This window comes from Hippoglossus stenolepis, chromosome 12 (genome assembly GCF_022539355.2).
Source record: "Hippoglossus stenolepis isolate QCI-W04-F060 chromosome 12, HSTE1.2, whole genome shotgun sequence".
In the NCBI taxonomy this organism is placed as follows: Eukaryota; Metazoa; Chordata; class Actinopteri; order Pleuronectiformes; family Pleuronectidae; genus Hippoglossus; species Hippoglossus stenolepis.
In genome coordinates, this window is record NC_061494.1 from 23153844 (window position 1) to 23165917 (window position 12074).

Sequence of the window (12074 nt, forward strand, 5' to 3'; positions counted from 1 at the left end):
CAATCACATTTTATTGTTATAGCCTATATTCACAAATCACAATTCGCCTCATAGGGCTTAACAATCTGTGCAAGGGTAAGGGTTAAATATTAATAACTTTAATAAATACAAAGCCCCATTCTTGTTATTTAAACATATTTATTTGATATCAATTAAAATATATCATTGAATATTTAGCCTTAATACAAAGTGGACATTTTTAACTGTAAAAATATAACAAAACAAATACATATAAAACGTTTTTATGCCTTTTATCAATCATACCAATGTTTTATAGAAGCAGCCCCAGAGAATATACATTTTAATGGCTTCAGTTCCGTTGTTTTTTCACTTGCTCGTCTCAATTAAATCACCTGGATCCGTTCCTGTGACTTTTTGTCATAACTGCAGTGATGTACATTTTTAATAACTCTTTAAGTCACTGAAATTAAAATCTAAATTACTATGATGAGGTCCTAAGTCTGAGATACGCAGCAGACGACCAGTTGACAAAGTGACGGTTCCCTTTCGAGTCACAAACGACCGGTGGAGTCTCCTCCTGTTGCTGCCATGTGGCGAATGTTTGCAGGTTTTCATTCGATGTGCCTCGTCCGTATCAGTTGTGCGCATCCCATTGTAAGTAAGTTACAGCACAGAGCTGGAGCCCCAGGCGTGGGCGAAGCTTACATTAGCCATGCATCTGAGCCTTGCTAGCTCCCCGTGCGCCGAGCAGGTATTACACTAAGCATCGCGGAGTCCCGGAGACGTCTGTTTCTGAAGGCCCGCTGAGTGATTGGTGGGATACGTATTGCCCTACAGTGAGAGGCTCCACTCTGTAAAGGCGCTCGGCAGTAATCGCTGAGTTAATCCCGCCCCGGTTGAAGTCGTATTGACGTTGTGAAGACACGGTGTGAAGTGTGTGAATGTTTACACAAGGAATATGAGTGAGCGCTGCGTCTCACACACACACACACACACATCTGGTGGACGTACTACACTGATGCTTCAGTGGCAAAAAGGCGAGTGGGACATTTATCTGCCTCATCTCTTTCATGCTCGTATCCACTGAACGCTCCAATTCTGGTATTCACAGACGTTCAGTGGTACAAAATGAGCTGTTATCTGTCAACATCTATCATACATGATGTTTTCCTTTAACTGGGCCTTGAACAAACAAAATGAAAACCCGTCTCAGATTTTAAAGGGTCCAAGGAAACAGGTTTACCGTCATTTGTTTAACTCTCGTTGTTTTTCCTTTTGTTTCTCCAGGAAACAATAAAGAGGAGGAGGAAGCCATGATGCAGGAGTGGTTCATGCTGGTCAACAAGAAGAACGCCCTCATCAGGAGACAGAACCAGCTCTCTCTGCTGTACGTGTCCTCACATCCTTTTCTTCTTATACTCAAACCTAAACATCCTCAATGTGTATATTTGGTTTTTCGGTATTTATTCTTTTAAAAACCTGGAAACGTCCCAGTTGTGTTGTAGCGTCAGATCCAAATCATTGAACCGGCACCGGGAGGGAATGAACTCCCCACTCCATTCGCCCCCTGTGTCTATCCACTCATTGATTTACATGTGGACGGAATATGAAATCAATAGAAATGTGGCGATCATCACTCTATCGCTAGTCTCTTTGTATGTGGTCAGCTGCGACAGGTGGACACACACACACACACACACACACGCACACACACACACGCACACGCAGGCTGCCCTTTTTTCTCCATTCGCAGCTGTTGGGATTTCAAAGTGGAGAGATTGAAGTATTCATAATCACATTATATCGTGGGAAAGCGGAGGCTTTTAAAGTGGCCAATTGACAGAAGGACTGATTATTAGCCCTTTCTGTTCTCTCTTTGTGGAAGCCAAGAGAAAAGACGCCTGTGAAGGACAAATTCTATTAGGGACTGAATTAGCTCATTTTTTAATATGGCTGAAAGAGGAAAGAATTCAATTTGTGCGGCGCGCACACACACACACACACACACACACATGTACCCGTGCTCACAGGGCCACACACACACACTCATGGCATGTCCATAGATATGCGTTTGTTTCTTGATGTTTTCCTCGTTCTCCACCTCTCTCCTCTCCTCACACACAAACACACACATCCACCCAGGGCTGTGTATCAGTTATGTGCAGTAGATTAATGCGAAGCCGGAGAAGGTTCGGGCGAGTAGCTGAATCAATGTTTATTGCAGGTTTCTTTAAGTGCTTAATGATTTAGTCATTAACATATTGATGAACTTTGTTGTGTGTGTGTTTTTCTCTTTTTTTCCTCCCTCTCGCCACAGGGAGAAAGAGCACGATCTGGAGAGACGCTTCGAACTGCTGAACCGAGAGCTGAGAGCCATGCTGGCCATCGAGGGTAAGACGCACACGTGCACACGCACACGTGCACACGCTCAGTGAGGAGTTTAATATCTGCAGGTTTCAGGCAGGAGGAGTTATATATATTTTGTGCCGTTCAATGTATTTCAAACCACGGATCCACCTGAAAGTAACGAGGTTTGATGGACGAGGGATGAATTGATAAATATTCCACGTAAAACTGTGATGAAAAATAACCAAACGTACGTTAAAACGTCTTTTAGAAAACACAAACAGCAATAGAAGTTTTAATTCAGGTAAATGTCTGAGTTGTTGGAGTTCCAGCGGAGTGACTCGTCTCTCTCCTCACGGCTCCTCCTCCACTTGTCACGAACGTCTCCTGCATCTTGTCCAGCGGTTGTCCAGCCTTCACCGAGAGCCTGAAGCAGGATGATTTGAATTCTGCGTCGGCTCCTCGATAAGGATTAAGATGCGAGCTTGCGAAGGGATTTCACTCGCCGCTACGTGATCAATGCTATCTGTTTCCTTGCTAGACCCGACTAGTTGAAGCCTGATTTGAAATCTAGCCACAGCCACATTGTGAGATGGTTTGTGAGGTTGAAAAAAAAAAAAAAAATGCAATTATATTATTGAAAGCTTGTTAACTATACCGCAGCCAGAAAAGCAGCCATTGTGTTGTATCAAAGTTGTCAGGGGGCCAGGGAAGTTTAATCCCCTTCGACTGCGTCCTCTTTGGCAAAATGAACCTTTTGCCAATCAATGCTAATTGATTTTACCATTCGACATTGACCACAGCAGCCCCCTTCCCCAACCCCCCCCCCTCTCCTTACAGCCTTCAGACACCCATTGTAATTTCACCGGGCACCTGATAAGCTACCTGGTCCATAATAAATCAATTGTAATTAGCAAGAAAGGAGGTGGGTCGGGCAGGAGGGGGGGGAGTCAGACATGCGTAGCCGAGCAGGAGCTGCGGACGCTGCCTGCGTCCAGGTTGATTTCCTCTGTTTTCGTTTAGACATTTATTTATTTTTATCTATCGAGCTGCAGCTTTGTCACATGAACTTTTACTGGTTCACATGTCGATGTGTGTGTTCGTGTATCTGCCCGCTCTCACTTTGTATGTGCCGTGTTTTTATGTGTCTGAGTGTGAGAGTGTGCGTTTGCTTTTGTCTTTTCTTTTGCATTTGTGTGTCTGTGGGTTTTCTGGTGCTTCTCTGGAAGCCTTTTTCTTTCTGTATCGAATGTGTATCATGTGTCTGCTCACCTGCTCACTGTGTGTGTGTGTGTGTGTCTGAGTGTGTGTGTGTGTGTTGGTGGAAGTGAGGGAGCAGAGATAGTGTGTGATGTGAGGTGGAGAGCTGGTGTGTGTCGTGTCACCTCGCTCCTCTCTGCCTTCATGTGGACTTGTTGGATTTGCAGCTGACTAACTTATCAGCCGGCCTTATTTTCCTCCCTAAGGGAGGCACTTAACATTCACAGGCTCTACCTTTCTGTAGCAGCCACAGATAGTTCTGAGCTGCTGGGAAGAGACGTGTGTGAGTGTGCACGTGTGAGTGTGCACGTGTGTGTGTGTTAAAGAGAGAGGATCTGTTGGTGTCTGTTTGTCTGCATCTATGTGTTCAAATCTCACAGGTGTGTTTATATTTCCACCTCCATCTTTTGCTGTGTGTGTGTGTGCGCGCGTGTGTGTGTGTGTTTTATTTTTTTTTTGCTGTCCATCTCCCCAGCTCTTATTTGGTGCTTGGGCAGGTCCATTGAGCGATGGTCGGGCGTGCGAGTAATTGCTGATTTGGTTGGCCAGTCGATGACACAGAGAGAGAGAGAGAGAGAGAGATGCACCATGAGTCAGAGCAGAGAGAAAATACACATCACTGAGATACACCTGCCCTGACACACAACACACACACACACACACACACACACACACACACACACACACACCAGTCTCCCTCTATCTCTTCTCTCAGTCACATATTGAACCACAGTCTTCATTATGTGCAGACACACAGAATCTGTCCAGGTCAAAGTCCGCTGCAGCTGTTTCCTTCAATACAAACAGTTCATACTGAACAATATGATTCTGAATATCTGCTGAAATCAACCATCAGAATCGTCACTATGGTAACGAAGACATTTTTAGATCTTATTGACGAGTAGAAAGCAGCCGACGATAAGTGAAGCCTCCTCCTGCAGACCAGGAGAAGGGAGAATGACTCCTCACGGTTTATTCTACATTTGTTCATCTGACTCGCGCTGCGTGAGACTCGGACATGAGGAGGAGAGGAGAGAGCAGAAGAGGAGGAGAGGAGGAGAGGAGGAGAGATGCTTTGAGGTGGAAACGAGGAGTCGGGAGGAGAGCATCCCTCTGAAATCAACTTTGAAGCTGAAGGACAAACTTTTTAGATTTTTCACAGTCGGATCCTCACAGGCATCTTTGTGTCTTGTTTTTTTTTTTTTTAGTAAAGGGATGAAACAAGTTTCAAACACGTTGAAGCAGGAATATAAGCAAGTAGAGATAAAAGAATACAATTTACTTTTTACAGTTTCAGCCACTAGAAGTAAAATTTAACAACCTCCACAAAGGCCCATTATTAAATCCAATCAAGTCAAATTGCTCACATGGTTTCTACAGGGTCTAAGAAAAGTCTAATAATAAATAATCTGAATTTTGAAACTTAGCAAGTGTTAAATGCATCAAAATATTACGTACTAGTTTTTGGGGGGGAAATTCTTACTCCAGATTTTCCTTCATATATCTCATAGTTCAGATGCGTCTTAAATTTCATTCATTATGGTTTTAAAATGTCTTAAATTTAACTCTGCAGAAACCCTGCACACACTCAGATATCAGTCCACTTAAGATTGATTATTAATAACCTGGGAAATTGGGGTAAAATCTGCCCCCTTCTGCAGATCCATGCCAAAATTTTGCGTAGGTTTTTGCGTAATTTTGCTGAGAAACAAACTAACGGGTTCAAATATAACCTCTTTTTGCAGATTTAATAAATAATGCTTTATTATAGATCAACTACCCGACAGTTTATACACGTAGAAGATAAACCAGTCGTTAAATGTCCCAAATGAATCTAGAATAACAGTCGGGATATAAAGAAAAAGAAGAATTTATGATTTACATGTAATACCTGTGTTTCTCTCCAACGCGTTCGTTCTTAAAACATTAAAACCGATTTACAGTCTGATGAAATGTTGCAGAATGAAAGGTTCGGGGGCGTGGATGTTGTTTGTGAGCGCGCTCGGTGATCACCACCTCCTTGTACCTTCTTGGTGTGATGCCAGGGAGGGAAATGCCATCTGTATGCCACACTCTCATCTCACCACCACAAAATTGATCCACTATGCCCTCTTTATCTGCGTCCTCATTCACACCTATGTATGCACACACACAGAGCTGTGTCTTGGCTGCATTCAAGGGGCCTCTGTGTGTGTGTGTGTGTGTGTGTCTCTGTGTGTGTCTCTGTGTGTGTGTTTGTGTGTGTGTGTGTGTGTGTGTGCATGTTTTAAAGTGGACGCCCTCTCGCCATCTAAAAGGGATTTATGCATAGCCGGGTCCTAGAGTTTTTCCTGTTACGGTTTTATATGATAAGCTTTTTTATATGTTTAAAATCAATATGTAATCCTATGCAGGAGCTTATCCCTCTCCACACCCCTGACACACACACACACACACACACTCACACACTTTCCATTTGTAAATCTATTTGGGCTTTGTAACACATCGGGGCGGCACGCCACAGACCCTGATTGATTAGGTGCACTGTGGAATCCTATCACATGGGCGACTTTTGATGATGTTGCCAACTCTTTCAGGATTGCTAGTTGACTGGAACCGCTGATAGCGAGTAACTTCGTTCCACGAGGTGTCCGACTTTAGTTTGAGCGAATTTAGGAAATTAGTGTCTTTGTTTATTTATTTATTTATTTATTTGCCGTGTAAAGTTTTAAGTTTTGAGACAAAGTCTGAGCTTAATGAGTTAGAAAGCAGAGAACATCCTGCTCACATGGTCACGTCATGTGTTGTCCAGCACAATGAAGCAAGTGCCTCCTCTAGTGAAGCTGACATCGTATTAAAAGCTGCTTATTGTAACATATGGAAGCACAGATGCTGGAATTGTGCAGTTTTGTTTAGATTCATGCTTCGGTTTGTGGATCATTGACTTTTCCCCCCGACAGGCTTTTGTTTTGAAAAGTTAAGCGTGTGTTTCCTGCTCTCGAACACAGACACACAGGTTTTAATTGGATTCAGGTAAACGAACGAAACAACAAGATGCATCTGCAGTTTCAAGAATATTAAAGAATGTAATTTATAGAACAGAAACTGAAGTGTCTTTGAAATAAAGTAGTGATAATTAATTTGTCTTATTTGTGTTGCTGCGTCTTTTCGCCTCCGGCCGAGTCGAGTGACGACGTTAATGTTTAAATTTCCTTAAACGTAAACAGTGCATGTGTGGGGATCTACTTTCTGCTGGGGATTAATACACCGGTGCTCTCATGAGTATTTCCAGCCGCAGGATGGTGCACGTGGGACTGACTCAGTGCTCGTGTGTTCATTATGATGAAGAAACGTCAAACGATGTGACTCAGTGTTGAGTTTTTAATAGTTTGTATTGACCCAGAGGAAAAACACACATCACACTCCAGCTCAGCACAATTAAAATATATGAAATATCTCCACATTTATTCCTTTTAACGTTTACAAACATCAGCTGCCTCTCCCTGTTTCTGACACTTATTCCTTAAATCATCATTTTTAATCCATTTGTAAACATTTGCATTTGTTCTTATTTATCTTCTCTGCCTCCTGTCGACTTTGTCACTTGGACTTTAGACAAAACCAGCTTTTTGAGGCCTTTTAACACGAGAACAAGCGAGTGCAGAGGATGAGAAAGAGAAAACGTGAACAGATCCTCACGTAGCGTCTGAAAACTGAGGTTCAGGACGTCACTGAACTTTACGAATCTGGGATTTGACGTCTTGTGGCTGCAGGACGTGAGCGAGCGGCGGATTCGAGGGACTGGGTCCTCCTCGCTTTGAGAGAACGGGACTCTGGACCAGTTTGCTCTCTTGAATAAATTTAGCGTTGGAGAGAGCGCGGGGCAGGGAGGGGTTCATGGGGATTTGAACCAGCGCATTCTTGTGTGCCTTGTGCAGACTCACATGGTTACCATCGGTGTGCACGACGAGGCTTATCTGAATACACACCCACCGTGTGAGTTGTACACACTCCTCTCTCTCTCCCTCTCTCTCTCCCACATGGGGGAGGTGGTGCTTACACAGAGGGGGCTCTGAGTGGCTGCAGGGTGTTTTGTTTGTTCTCGGGTGTCTAGTTACCCAGCCTGCCCCACTCTGGTGTTGCCTGGTCACGTCTCTCATCAGCCCTCTTTATTGTTTACCTTCCTAATGAGGGGGGCGGGACTCTGTGACATGTGATTGACAGCAGTGTGCTCGCCCCATAGCCCCCCCTCACCCCCCCTCCTCCCCTCGCTGGGTCAAACAGGACTTTGGCTTTTTGGTTGAGATGTAGTGTGAAGGAGCAGGAGGACGCTTTTTCTTTTTTCTCCACATCGCTCGCTGTGTTTTATTTCTGCCTCCTGAACCCGCCTCCAGTGGGCCGGCCTTGATCAGAGAGGATTGTGGGAGTTATGGCGGAAATGGACGCACACATTCCTGTCCCGTAGTTATCTGGAGATGATGACTCACATGATGACTCACATGATGACTCTGCTGCTTTGCTTTCTCTCTCTCTGTGTCTCTGCACTCGACTCAGTTTGTCTTCGTCTCTCGTTGAAACAAAAAAACGCTCCTCAGATCCACGTTTGCACAGATTTGGTTCGTTTTTGAAGTTTCCCCCCCCCACCACCACCACCACAAAGCCAGGGAGAGTAAATTTGCTTCCCTGAGGAAAGAAAAGAACAAGGGAGGGGGGGGGAGAAAGGAAGAGAAGAACGTAGAGAGCCAAATATTGGGACTGTGTTCATTTCGCTCTGTGGTCGACTTCAAAGGGACGAGCGGGGCCAATGGAGAGAGAGCGCAGACCTTTCAGGACAAACACACTGAGCCCAGCGTGACACACACACACACACACACACACACACACACACACACACACAGCCTGACTGCTGCAATTTGACTCAATGAGGAGGGATATTTATTTTTAATAAAGCCACACTTATTTTGGGGACTGACATTTTACAACATCCCTTTTATTGTGGAATCAATAGCCGGTTAAATATTGATAGAGGGGCTGACGCTGCACACGGCTCAGCTGTGTTTGAATTCTCTCTGGGACGGAGCACATTTCTTTTTTTTTTTCCTTTTTAATATGAAAGGACGGTCGTGTTCTGAGGGGACACGTCCTCACACCGGGCTCAGGGTTTCCTGCCGGCGTTTAGCTGCAGCTCAGTGAATCTGCACGGGAACAACCTGAGACCTGGTTTGTTCCTTAACACACATCGTGACCGGCTCCCAGTCGCAGCCGCTCGAAAGTTCACTGGTTGTTGTGGGGTTTATTTTTTTACTCTGTGGATCTTGTTATATTTGGTTTGTGGGTGAGTGTTTTTGGGGGGAGAGCTGCTGTTGTTGGGTGAGTGTGGAGCTCCGGGCACCAGGCGGATATTTGAGCCCCGGGGGGGGAGTGAGCTCTCCCCTGTGGGCAGCCTCCTCCAGGGAGAGGCTGAGGGGATTTGGATCGGGGTCCCACCTGGACCCTGTGGGGCCCCTTCCTGCAAAAGACCCTGGAGAACCGAGAGGGGGGGGGTCAGCGGCTCACCTGTTTGTTTAGAACCAACAGCTCCTCAGTGTTAAAGGGTTTTTATATTTAAAAACATTATCTGAGATTCTTTTACTTTACTTTCACCTTAAAATAGACTCACACTTAAATAGAATCAATTTTTTTTAGGACAAATTAAATAAGCTTGAAACTTTTAATACGTTTAATAAAGCATGAAGACAATTTGTGCATCAAATACCAACAGGAAACACGGAAGGAAAACATTTCTACTTCTTAAAATGCGTTTTTAAAAACTGATGATATGACACACGAGCCCGTGCTGAAGGGATTTCCTATAAATTACGACTCCTGAGAATTTCCTTTTGTAAACACACAAACATTTGTCTTGTTAACGCGATGATTGAAGACGGGATGAGCAGCGTCTTCCTGTGGGAATAAGATTCTTCTCATATCCACGAGCTCGACATTAGCATGACAATGTCCTTCAAGTGTGTTTGCTTGGGTCAACACATCGTCACTGTGCACACACACACACATGCACAACCTGATGGAGTGTGTTTACACGTCACATTTACACACTGGTCCGCATGTGAAGCTAATCTCCGTCTCTACAGATTAGTCCAGCAGATTAATAAATCATGTCCATCGTCCACTGAGCGATCAGAAGCTCAGGGTCTCGTCGTCCATGTCTCACTTTCCTGTTCCACGAGGATCTGAGCTGATTCAGCTTTTTGCAGAAATGTCTCCCAGTCTTGTGACAGTTCAACATGTGTTCATGGTCCCGGGAGGTTAAATAAAAGACCTTTCCTCCGTGAGACAGTGAAATAAGGAGGAGAGCGTCCTCGGTGTCTCCGGCTCTGACCGACTCTCTTCTTCCGTTGTTGCAGACTGGCAGAAGACCGAGGCCCAGAAGAGACGGGAGCAGCTGCTGCTGGACGAGCTGGTCATACTGGTCAACAAACGGGACGCGCTGGTCAGGGACCTGGACGCCCAGGAGAAACAGTGAGTGACCCACAGTCAAGACACAACAGCAGTAAAGACTAAATAATAAAACACACACACACACACACCACAGCCGCTCAGAGCTTCCTCAGTCTGAGAATCTCTCACTTCGCTCTGGTGAGTTTCTACGAGAGCGCCAGTTCCTGTCTGAACGTTTCAGAGCTCCTCTAGAAACTAGTCGTAGTGAGATGTCGGTGCCGGGCCGGTTGCATTCCAGCCGGCCGGCAGTCGTCCTGCACGGCAGTGGCAGCGGCAGCAGCCACACACCTGCACGGGCGGGATCCTTTCCAGATTGGCACCGCTGTCCGTCAACAGGGTGCCAGGCCGGGTGCCAGGCGGGTGAAAGGTCGCAGCTCGGCCCCTGGCGCTAGGCCACGCCACAGGTGGCAGGGCGACGGCTCCCGTAGCGCCAACTGTGTGTGTTAGTGTGTGTGTCTGTGTGTGTGTGTGTGTCTGTGTGTGTGTGTGTGTGTGTGCACCCGCCTCCTCCCCGCTCCCACCGACACATCTGACCTTTTAACCTTTGCCCTCCGCAGGGCCGAGGAGGAGGACGAGCACCTGGAGAGGACGCTGGAGCAGAACAAAGGCAAGATGGCCAAGAAGGAGGAGAAGTGTGTCCTTCAATGATTGTTTCACTTCAGAAAAACACAACCAACAAATGTAGCCGATGAAAGAAATGTATCGTCGTCATTCTTGTTATTGTGATTATGATTTGATAGCAGCTTTTAGACGTTTGAACCCTCACGTGGTCGTTGTTCCGCAGAGACTCGGCCTGCGACGCCTTCGCACCAACTTTCTACAAACTGTCCCACGTGTCCACCGTGTTTTTATTTTTCCTTGTCCCTCTTTTACCAAGACATGGTACTTGTATGTAATATGAATGTGTTTGAGACGAGCGCAGACATGTGACCAGTGTGTGTGTGTGGAGAGCAGTGGGACTGAGGTACAGCACAACTGGGATTAATGGGGGGGGGGTTCTTTTATCTTTTTTTTATTTTTTTCAAGACGAGGGGGCTGACGTCTCAGTCGGACTTTTAAAAGGAAAAAAAAATTATTTTTCAAGCTACTTCATTACTTGACTGTATCTTTTAATTATTTCTACTTGTAAAATATCTTAAAGGGCGGGGGGGTGGGAGGGGGAGCACATAACGTTCATAAAATCTTAACTTTTCCTATTGCTTTTTTTTTATCGTCTTGGCTTGAAAGCAGTTTACCAAAAGAAAAGATGATGTTTAAAAAGAACAAAAAAAAACCCAATAAAAACACATTGTTGTATATTCCCCTGGCTGCTCCGACCAGCAGCTTCCAGATCCTCTTTTACTCTCTCAGAAATCATGCAGTCGAAAAACACACACTAAAAAGAATCTATATTATTATTTATTGTCTTATAAGCTGCTTGTACCTGAACCTACCATCACGGTCTCCTGTGCGTTTTGTCTGCACAACTTTTTTTGGTTTCTATTTATTGTATCCTGAAGAATAGAACTATGTTTCCACGTGCGTCTCTGTCGAGCTCCACGGTGCAGTTTGTTCCATTTTACCTGTTTTGTTTTTTTTTTATTTATTCCAGTGTCATAACCCAAGTCTTCAATAATAAAAAGTCCTTATGATTTCATATTCCACAGGCGCAGTGTGGCGTGTTTTAAATCGTCTGGATTAAAAACAGCAGCAGATTTTTATCTCCTCACATCTCGAACCATGAATTTAAATGGAATCTGTGGATGTTAATGTGTTTTTTCATTTAGTTTCTATTTTTTTGTATAATTACACTCAGGTTTTAAAAAGTTGTGATCCTGCTTTTCTCTTCTATATCAATATTTTACCTCCAGTCACACACACACACACACACACACACACCTCACTCCTCCATTTTCTTTTCTTTATTTCTTTGCTCGTGCCAACAACTTATTGAAATGCACGCGCGCCTCTGGCACATTAGTGGCCCTCGTATCACGGTGTCCACCAGCGAGCGGCGCGTTCATATTCCTGATTATTCCGCGCTGCGCTCG

General features: G+C 44.9%; 1 protein-coding gene across 8 annotated transcripts in view; it reads left to right on the forward strand.

The window, feature by feature from the left end:
- ehbp1 (EH domain binding protein 1) overlaps positions 1-11687 on the forward strand; it is a 126406-nt gene extending 114719 nt beyond the window's left edge. For all 8 annotated transcript variants that reach the window (XM_035172478.2, XM_035172479.2, XM_035172474.2 and 5 more), the window contains 4 exons: positions 1249-1348; positions 2279-2352; positions 9951-10065; positions 10602-11687. In XM_035172478.2, the coding sequence (XP_035028369.2) occupies positions 1249-1348; positions 2279-2352; positions 9951-10065; positions 10602-10692 (380 nt within the window). In that variant the 3' untranslated portion in view covers positions 10693-11687. The remainder of the gene's footprint in view (positions 1-1248; positions 1349-2278; positions 2353-9950; positions 10066-10601) is intronic.
- Positions 11688-12074: the final 387 nt, after the last annotated feature.